This window comes from Eurypyga helias, unplaced genomic scaffold (assembly GCF_000690775.1).
Source record: "Eurypyga helias isolate BGI_N326 unplaced genomic scaffold, ASM69077v1 scaffold5210, whole genome shotgun sequence".
In the NCBI taxonomy this organism is placed as follows: Eukaryota; Metazoa; Chordata; class Aves; order Eurypygiformes; family Eurypygidae; genus Eurypyga; species Eurypyga helias.
The window spans coordinates 64,855-75,416 of record NW_010225019.1 but is presented as its reverse complement, the minus strand read 5'-3'; the positions used below and the strand labels follow the sequence as shown (position 1 = coordinate 75,416).

Sequence of the window (10,562 nt, the reverse complement as noted above, 5' to 3'; positions counted from 1 at the left end):
TCCCCCAGGGCCGCTCCCACGGCCGCTCTGTGCATGAGCCGCTGTGACCCGCCCCCGGACACGATGGTGGGGGCCCTTCAGCACATCCCTCCGCAGGAGGAAGTTCTGTGCTGCTGGAGACAAAGCCGCGGGTCACGGGGCACCTCGCTGCCCAGGAGTTTGATCACAGAATCACAGAATGGTTTGGGTTGGAAGGGACCTCAAAGCCCATCTAGTTCCAACCCCCCTGCCATGGGCAGGGACACCTTCCACTAGACCAGGTTGCTCAAAGCCTCATCGAGCCTGGCCTTGAACACTGCCAGGGATGGGGCATCCACAGTTTTGTCGTGGACTGTTGTTGGGTTTTTTGATCCTAATTTTGGGGTCAGTATGAGGCTGCGTTTTTAAGTTCTTAATTTTCAGAACTATGTGGTTTGTTACACTCATGTTTCTTCTAAAAATAAAGTGACGGTACAGCAAGCTGCTTTCACGGCAGGAGCACAGTAACAGCCTGAACACCACCTTCACCTCAGGGTAACCAGACAAAGCGAAGGGAGTCAGGTGAAAAATCCAAACTGTCCCTCAGAGTGCGCCCCAAGAGGAATTAAATAAGAATCTGTGAACTCAGATTCACCTACAAGGTGAGGACATTGATGGAGACAGCCATTTAGAGGACAGAAGTGGGAGTGGGATGGGTTTTAAGGCTAAATCTCACCCTTTGAGGCTGTGAGATTCAGGACACTGCAATGGGCTCCTGCAGGGCCCAGGTAAGCTGGGGAACAGCATGCATAGGACTGTCCTACTCTGGGCATGAACAGCTCTTTCCTACGACTGATGTCATGACAAGGATCTTCAGTAATTCCAGCTCATTACTTTAAGTGGAAGAAGTGGGAGCAAGGCAGCGCCTGGAGCTGGTTGTTCTTCTCCCCGATGGACTCGCCACACATGCCACAGTACAGCTCCATCTCCTCCACGCATTCGTGGAACTTCACGACGTGGTCACGCAATTCTCGCTGCTGCCCCTTTGTGCGATAGATCCTCTCACACAGGCAGTGGAGCTTCAGCAGGCCAAGCTGCACGCGAAGGGCAGAAACAGAAGTGAACAACAAGGTGCAGACCAGTAACAGAACTGGAAACCGCTACAGCCCTATGAGCCAGCTAGAGAAACATCAGCACAGAACGCTGTCCGAGGGATAGGATCAACCGTAAGGACATTTGGTCTCTGGGCACTTGCTGCCATTAACCCACCTCCCTGTCTCACAAAAGGAAACACCAGGCTTGAGGCACCACTCTGCAGCTCTTTAAGGATGGTTTTCCTGAGCTACTAGTAACATACACTGTATTTCACTTCCCTTTGCCTCCAGTCAGCACATGGGTCAGCTGCTGTTCAGGGCAGTAATATTTTTTTAAAGAAGAGACCCCTAATCCTCAAGTTCTCTGCTTGTTTCATAGCTCGTTTTCACTGCTTCCCATTCCCCTTTGTTTATCCCACTGTGACTCCTCCCCCACTTTCCAGACTTGCACACTGATCACCATCCATGCAGCTGCCCACAGCTAAACACTTCACAAGGCAAGTCCCAGGTATTGCCTGGTTCATACAGGCATGTTAATAAGCAGTAACAAGCCTGGATACTTCAACGCTTGGCTTCTCAACTTGCCTGACAGAAGACTACGGACAGTGCTGAAGAGAAGCTGTAGGATCCTACCTTGTTCCCTAGTCCCTCTGCCAGCTCCTGTGCCTTTTCAATGCTTTCCAGAGCCTGTGAATGGAGAGCGTGCATCATCAGTTCTCAGTCCAATTATATCAAAACCAGACTTGTCTGAATACCCCATGGGAATTATTGTGAAAGAAAGAGGTAAAGAGGTTCAGAGTAGAATTTGGATAAATGAGCATCACTGCAACTCTGGAGATGCAAGATAGCTGTCTGGCAGCTTTCCCTCCCCTCCCAAAAGTTCATCCGTAAGAAAAGCTTGGATTCTGAAAGACCACAAATAATCCAAGAGCTGCATTTCTGCTCCAGCGGCACAGTGCCACCAAGCAGGGGTATGATGTTGGCAGAGGCTGGTGCTTCCAAGCAGAGAGAATACAGACTTATTTAAACTCTGTCACCCCTGCTCATTGGGGTTGGGATGAAGCACAAGCAAAGCATGCCTTTTCTCCATCCTTCCCTGCAGGCTGAGTAATTGTTGGGCAACTCCAATTTCACTTCCTCAAGAGGGGACGAAAGGGATCAGCACCACCAACACACCACGCTTTTTCCATTTTTGTCCCTGCTGTTCATATATCCACTTTGTCCTACTTACACGTGGTGTGACGTAGGAGTATACTGCTATCCATCTTTTTCAGTCTGAAGGAAGGTATTTAGCACAGCAGCTGTTACAGCAAATCAGCCCCTACTTTCCCCTAGCTGCCAAAGGGCTCCTCACTGTTCTGATCATCCGTATCTGTCTTCCAGAACTATTGAGATGTGCTTCAGATTTGTCCAAAGAGAAGAGGTCTCCCTCGAGATGCAGTAGTTGAGGAGGAATTTTACAAATTCTACCCTGTAACATGGCATTACTGCTATTCTAGGAGAAGAGGACCAGATGAGATTGCCGAGGGAATGGCATTAGACCTGTGGTGGCAGCAACAGCCTGGGATAAGGAACTTAGAGAAGAAGGAAGCAGGAACTGAAGGCTGGCAGGTAGAACATAACTGAGAGCTGTGCCTCAAGTAGAGTGACTGTGCACTGGAAAACCCTGAAATGAATGATCGGGACTACGAATCAAAGTGATGCCACGTAAGGTGGGAGGAGAGAAGCTGAGAAGTCCAGGGGACAGTTCGTCCTGGACGGGAATATGAGACTGCACAAGAGTTTGGGCAAGCAGGCTGTGGCTGCAGCTTGGGAGGATCTGCAAGAGCATTGGCTGCATGCAAATGAAAGGACTAACTGGCAGAGAAGAACGGGAAGATGGAAGAAGCTAGGGCAAGAATAGGGAAAGTTAGCAAACTGCTTTATTAGGTAACTGATTGATATTGGGGTGAGTAGCATAAGAAATGGAAACTGAGAATGGCAAGTTAAGGAGCAGGCTTGGGTGAGTATTCAGGGCTGTGACATTGGAGGAGGTCACATTTGGGGCAATGGGCATAAAAGTCCCTGACCCACCAGGGTAGACTTCTCTGTAATGCCTGGAACAGAAGATTCATCAACTCCTCCTCTTCTTTTGTGGGTTCTGGTGAGATGTGAGTTCTGTGCAAAGCCCTTGCCAGGCGAGACCCGCCTGTGATATCAGAGGGTGGCAGTGGCTGGAGGTGGGACTGGTGGATGGATGTAGGCATTTGATGAGTGCTCCAAATACTTTCCCATGCAGAGGCCTACCTGCTGTGTCCTGTCCCATTCTTCAGAATACGAGATATGAGGCTGGAAAGGTCTTACACTGAGCCAAGTTTTTAAGTCCATTGCAAACGTAGTGTTTACTTACTGATATTGCAAGGTGTATCTCGCTCAACCGATTCCCTGCTGTAGGCAGCTCAGATGCTGACAGCACCTGGAACTTGTCTTTTCTGACAGACACATACTTGATTTCCTAATATCTGAGCTAAAATTCTGCGTGTCTCATATAAGGGATAAGAGTGAATCTTCATCATACCTACACCCAAACAGGATCCTGCTGTGGCACCATGCAGGCATTCCAGGCTGCGCAGCACTAGTTCAAGGCTAACCTTTGAGCATCTCATTCTGCAACCCAGTGATGTTGCTGCAGTGCATCCTCCTGCATCTACTGAAATCTGGATTTTAACACACATACACTGCCTAAATATTTTCAAAATAAGTAACGTCACCCCCTTCTACTATAGTGACTGGTTGTCTATTCCCAAATGATTTTCTGCTCTCATTTCTCTGATTAGAACCACAGTTTATATACCTTCAAAGCTTGTCTAGGAATTTGATGGCACGTTCGCCCGCAAAGCACATGGTGGAGCTGTAGAGCTGTTTAAACACCATCACTAACGCAAGAAGGAGCTTAGTCACATAGCTAAAAAGCAGGCAGTGGAATTTCTGAGCATAAGCTGATTGCCCACAATGGCAGCAGGAGGCTTCCTTCCCTCAGTGCTGGTTTCTCCGTTTGGTGCTTGAAGTCGTGAGTAATGAGACAATTCTGTAAGTTAGCAGGCTGACTCAGAATGGATGTTCATACCGTTAGTAACAAATTCCTGGCTGAGAGGGACCATTTGGAGAAATGTAACTGTACAAGCAACAGACGCTGTTGGTAGAACCAAGGGGTACAGGTCTCTACTGCACTTTGATGGGCATATGGTTCAGAAAAAAGGCTGTATGATCTAATCCTGTCTAACAAACTTCTGTAGAAACAAGTTTGTAACTGACCTTGTCCAGCTCCTTCTGGATCATCCAGCACTTAGTCATTCCTAGCAGTGCCTGGATCAGACCCAGGCGGTTTCCAATCTCTGTCATGATGCTCATGGAGGAATCATACCGAGGAAAGGCTGTCTGCAGAAGCAGGGAGGAAAACACATGTTTTGCTATGACCTGCTTTTCACACCCTCTTGCCTCTGTCCTTCCTGTCAGGAAAGAGCTGTACCTGCACGTCTTTGCGACTGCGATGGATATCTGCAAAGCACAGCAGGCACAGCGCTTGCAGAGGCCGGTCACCATGCTGCAGGGCAATCTTCATGGACTCCTGAAAGAAATGATCTTTGGTCAGTAAAAGAGCTTGTTCTTCCTTCACAACAGCAAGGCTGGGACTGAGCATTCCAGCCACTCAAAGATCAGCTCCAAAGAACTGGCACAATCTTTTTAAGGCAAGTAAAGTCTTGTTCACGTGTTCCCAACCAAGGGCCGTTTACAGACCCAAATGTCCCCCGGGCTACTGAAACCACAAGCTCTAAGACTGGGAGGCAGCAGGAACATCTAGAGTCAGGTGTGAATGCCATGGTATCTCTCCTTCTCCCAGTCCTATAGGCAAGATCCCCTGGCAGAGATCTCTGACAGCTCTGCATCTGCCTGCACCCTGTACCTCACAGCAGTCCATAGCATCTGCCAAGCGCCCCAGCTTCCGATAGGCTACTGCCATGTGATACTGGCTCATTGCACGGTACTTCAAGCTCCAGCCCTTTCCGTAATCATTCACCAGCTCAGCTGCTTTACATGGGAAGAACAAGGCTTTCTCGTAGTCCTGAAAGGCAGACAAGCAGACAGAGAGCAGTTACCAAAAAAAAAAAAAAAAAAAAAAGAAAAAAAAGAAATAAAAAAAAAAGGCAAAAAGAAAAGAGAAAAAGAAAAAAAACAACCATTTATTTACTAACACGGCAACAGCTAGTAGATTTGCCAGCGTGCCCCATCCCTGGCAGTGTTCAAGGCCAGGCTGGATGAGGCTTTGAGCAACCTGGTCTAGTGGAAGGTGTCCCTGCCCATGGCAGGGGGGGTTGGAACTAGGTGATCTTTACGGTCTCTTCCAACCCAAACCATTCTGTGATTCTATGATTCTGTGCATCTTTCAACTCCTGCTGCTCTTCTTCCACCTGCTGTATTTCAGTAGATGTTTTCACTGGATATCAAACTGTGAAAGGTGGAACTGCCATATACCAAATTCATATAACTCTCTGGGTTCAGGACACTGAGACAATGACACAGCAAATGAATTTTATATAGTAAGCCATCAGCTTTACTGTGCAAGAACCATTTACCCTCCTCAGTAACCAAAGGCTGAAAACTTTCTCTGCTCTTACATCATCTCTGCTTTCAACATCTACATGAAGCCCTTGTGTTCTCCACATGGCAGATCTCCAAAAGGCTAGTTTTCCATCATTGCAGGAAACAGGAGCAAAGAATCACGGCCTCACCAAATCCACAGTAGGTAATAATATAAACGTATTTTCATTTTTAAGTATCTTTCTGCATTAAAAGCATTTTAGAAAGAAATCTTATTTTACAGTAAGTATGCAAAGCTTACCTAAATATCTAAAACCATTCTCACGTAAGTTACATGACACTACAGAAATGAAAAAGTCCTATCATTTAATTCTCCAAGATGTACAACGGAAACCACAACTTTTTGACATTTCCTTTCTCCCTTCTTACTTCATACCTTAAAAATATCCAACGTTATTGTCTTTATTTTTGGTATCACGAGGGAAATTTACTGATAGTTTTCAACACTTCAGTGGGTTTGTCTTCCATTACTGACAAAAATGAAGAATTTGTAAGGAAAACCTATTTGCTTGCTGTTTGTAACAGAAGCTGGAACTGGTAAATCATGCCCATCCTCAGTTCCTACCTGGTTTTGGTCATAGAAATAACTATTTGCCTGCTATAGCAGTAGAAACAGAGAATCCCCTGAGTTCTGGCTGCCAGCCCCTGCGTGCAGACTACCTCCTCTGATGTGATCTTCTCTGAAGCTAAATTTGATCTTTTCAACACACAGGAATATTCACAGCTGCTTCTGCTGTGCTATATGAACATTACACGGATCCTCCCATCCTTACTGTGGAGTACTCAATCATGGTTTTACAAAGAAGAGATTTTAGCTGACAACACACTCTCAGTACTTCACTTCCTATAGCAAAGAAATAAACCGAAATTCACACCACTGCCAATTCCTTCCTGAATCCACGAAACAATCATCCTCCCATCCCTTAGGTTACCGCACCTTTATCTGGGCATAGAAGTTCCCGAGGCTGCAGCAGACGCGACACTCCAGCATCTTGTCATCGTTGTTGTGTGCGTAGCGTAAAGCCTTCTCAAAGCACTCCAAAGCCTTCTGGAAAATGCTGAGGCCCAAGAAGGCATTGCCCATGCTGAGGCTCACCTGGCCATTCAGCTGCAGGCTCACAGTGGTACCCTGCATGTTCAGGCACGTCTTACAGTAAGAGATTGTTTTCTGGAATTCGCAGAGTTTCTCATTGCTGCGAGCCAGGTTTAGGTAGCTCTCTGTAAGGTAATCTGGGTCTTCCAGCTCCCGTGCTGTGTCAATTTGTACCACTGCGAACTTTAAGTAGAAAAGACAGAGTTTATAAGAGTGGGTAGTTTATTTAAATACAGCTCAAACACCCACAGAGCAGCACCGTGTACTGGAGAAGCGGCTTATCTCTGAGCAGGGCAGAGAAGTCCAGCAGCACAGACTGAGAAGCATCGTACACACCGAGCGGTTATTCAATGGGTTAGAAGGTGTGTGAGCGGTCTGAAGACACCTCTCCCCCTTCTCCACACAGTCTCTGGGACAAGGAAGACGAACTAGGCTGGTGCTTACTGGAAAGAAAGCTGTTAAATGGCCCTAAAGAGAAGCAGGAAACATCTGACACAATGCAGCTCAGTTTTCTTTCACTCAGTTTGATTTATTCCACTTTCTCTGGAATTCTTAATATCTTACTCTATTAATACAAGTAAGCTAGCCAGCTACCTCTTTCATTGATTTTTTTACTAACAAATTGCAGTCTTGACAGTTTTTGTTCTATAACCTTCAGGATTCATTGCATACAGTTCGCTTAAATGATTTGAAGTCCCTTTCTTTTAGGCTGCAAGCTCTTCTGCGCAGTGACTTTTTTGTGATTTACCAAGCACACTACTGGCTTGAATTAATACTAGTGGCAAAGGTAAATATTTAGCAATTTTCTCAGTATGGGGTTTCATTAGAGATTATCAGTTAGGTTTACGGATAACGATCCCCAAGGGCACAAAGTTATTTCCTTTTTGTATGTGGCAACACATAATAATTTAAGCTACTGTTTTATATTCTTCACCAAGTAAAAAAACGCCAACCACAAATTGCATATGCTTAGGTATGCATATCCTCAGTTTCCTTAGCGCTTTAGGAAAGCTGCTGTGTGGACCCAGTAATGTGCATAAGCTCACGCTTCCCCACGTTCCCTTACCTTTGTACAAGTTCACTGCCACAGCCTCTTGCCTTGGCCTGAAGTAACAATTTCTTTCCAGAAGAGGTTGAGCATCATAACCCTTCTTAAATCACAGTTAATTTCATGCCTTTAATTCTGACCCCTTTTCTCCTGTTACTTCCTCTCTCAGTGGTTTATTGCTAAAGCTCTCCTTCCTCTGTCTCTGATCACTCGTGGTACAAAATCTTCAGTCTGACTGAAGCTGGTTTTCCTTCCTAATACTGGGAAGAACTAAAATTCACCTACTCTGATCCCACCATCAGTTTTCTTCTCAGGTAACAAATGACAGCACAGGGATCCTGAGCCCACTCCTTTGCCTGTTTCTTGTTTTCCATGCAGCCTTCAGTATTTCCTTCAAGTCACCACATCTTACCTGTTTTGCTTCTCTCTTCCCTAATCAATCTGTAGTTTCTGCCACCACCTAATTCCACACCCCTCAATCAGAATTACTTTTGTTCAAATGTTTTCCAGGTGTATTCATACCTCTCTTTTCTTCTTCATCCTAAGAATTTGGCTTTAAGATAGGTCTTTGACATGTGCATGGGTTTACTAGCAAGATGTGCTCCCTACCCCGCCGTTCTAAACAGAGCTCCCAGAAGTTTTTCAATGGGATGTGGGCACCCCCTTCACGTTTTGTGCTAGATGCTGAATGACTATCAGCCTAGTAAGAGGCAAGCAAAACCAAGAGGACAAGAATATCGAGGCCCTTGAGGCCTGGGACAGTTTAAGACTATTACAACATCCTGTTACCTTGTCTCCAGATTCCTGAGTCACCCTCCCAAACACTGCCTGCTGCTCTCTGTATGCATCCTGTTACTTCCCAGATCCATACATCAGCTTCCTTTTGCTCATTGAATCAAGCATGTTTATCCTCATACTCTTGAAATCTTCAGCTTCTTTTTACCACTCTGCCATCAAGCCCCATATCCTTCCTTCTTCTATACTGTCCTGACAACTGGGAGCCCCTCTCTGACCTCAATTGTCAGACCCGTCTGGAACATCACTCAACAACAATCCCCCCCCCTGCCCCAAGCATCCTCCTTCCCCTCAATCAGCCCCCTTGCAAACAAGTGAATGCAGTAAAAAACAATGGAAGGTCTGTATTAGACATCAAACAGCAGCCGACCAACAAGGTAACAGACATCTCCACAGGACTGCTGCTTATTCTAGAGAATTGGAGATCTCTTTACACTGACATACATGCTGCAAACAGCTTTAAGCGAAGCAAAGGCTTTGTTTTCATACCCTTTTCTGAAGCCTGATAACGTGGTGTGCCTGTATGTGGGGAATCAATCAAGACAGGTTCCCATGATTAACTGGAGAACCTCAATAACCTGGGAATCCTGAGGGACCAGACCCAGTGAAAAGCAGTATTCTGTGTTATCTTATGGGCTGAAGCTGTTGGTCAACACAGTGATTGCAGCAGCCCATAATATGCACTCTACAGCTGCTGTGTTCTACTATATACAAAATAACCCCCCCCCCGATTTAACATCCTAATCTCCAGCCACTCTCTGTAGTGGGTGCGACACAACGGCATGCATTCGTCTCCAGTTCGCCTTACCTTCAGCATATCTTTGTATCGGCCCATCTCTGCATGAGCAGTGATGAGGCAACCCAAAACCCGAAACCTGCCAGCAGGATCCGCAGACTTCTCCAAAACCCTCATCCAGACTCGCAGGGCCTTTTCGGTCTGATTAGACTGGTAAAGATGGAGTCCTTTCTCTATCTGTTGCTTTGTCTGGTCCTGACCCATCTCCCATGCATTAAAAAGCCTCATACACTAACCTCTAAGGACAGCAAAAAGGAAGTGCATAGGAGAGAACACAACATAAATCGCCCTAATAGAGGAGGGCGGGTTGTGCGCTCAGAAGGCTTGGAGCCCTAAAAGCCCAGCCATGTCGGGGGCTGGAGCTGTGGGAGGCAATGGCAAGAAGTGGTTGCTCAGCACTGAAGGTACATCCCAAATCCACTAGGCAAACATCTTGCTTGTTAGGACTCCATCAATGCATTCGCCTGTCCAATCCCATAAAAACAGAGGAAAAGCACAACAGGGAGAGAAAGAGAAAAATCTCAAGCGACAAGAGTGAAACTCAATCTGAGCAGCCAGTGCTGGTCTCCTCCCCATTGGCTAAAGCTGCGCCCTCCACGACCGCTCCTGCCAGTCAGGCTCCCCAGCTTCCAAGGTCACAGCGAGCCAACTGCCCACACCCCTGCCCGCCGGTATGCAGCTTATAAATACCCCGGGGAGAGACAATCGGCTGCAGTCACAGGGATGTCTCGGTTGTCTCTTCCCTCTCTGGCTATCCCTTTTACAAGACTGGCAGTGGTGGGCTAGCCTGGGTGGCAGTAGCCTCAGCAGATTTAGGAACAATACATGCCTTAAAAAGTTAAGATATGAACTAGAAGGCTCCAGCATGCACACATGTACAGTTACCTACTTGCAACAACGTGCCCAATACTTTGCCAGGCACAAAATTCAGCTTCCCTTTGGGAAACTCAGCTGGCAATATGGACTGTTTCTGTAGACAAAGGTCAGCTCTGTCACAGATTTGCTGCAAACATGGCACTGACGTCTGAATGTCAGGGACAAGCTAACCATCCTGAAAAACTTCATTCATGACTGACCATTTCTCACGGCCATCGGATACCTGTGACAATACTCCAAGAGTTTTCAGCAGAAGTTGTCAAA

The 10,562-nt window shown here is 46.5% G+C and overlaps 1 protein-coding gene across 1 annotated transcript; it reads right to left on the bottom strand.

Moving 5' to 3' along the window:
- Positions 1 to 848: 848 nt before the first annotated feature.
- RAPSN (receptor-associated protein of the synapse) lies at positions 849 to 9,917 on the bottom strand. The gene is made up of 7 exons (XM_010147785.1): positions 9,435 to 9,917; positions 6,628 to 6,966; positions 4,996 to 5,154; positions 4,561 to 4,659; positions 4,347 to 4,469; positions 1,686 to 1,739; positions 849 to 1,052 (listed from the first exon to the last, which is right to left on the bottom strand). Exons 1-7 carry the CDS (start codon positions 9,648 to 9,650, stop codon positions 849 to 851), a joined length of 1,194 nt encoding a protein of 397 aa, XP_010146087.1. The 5' UTR covers positions 9,651 to 9,917.
- Positions 9,918 to 10,562: the final 645 nt, after the last annotated feature.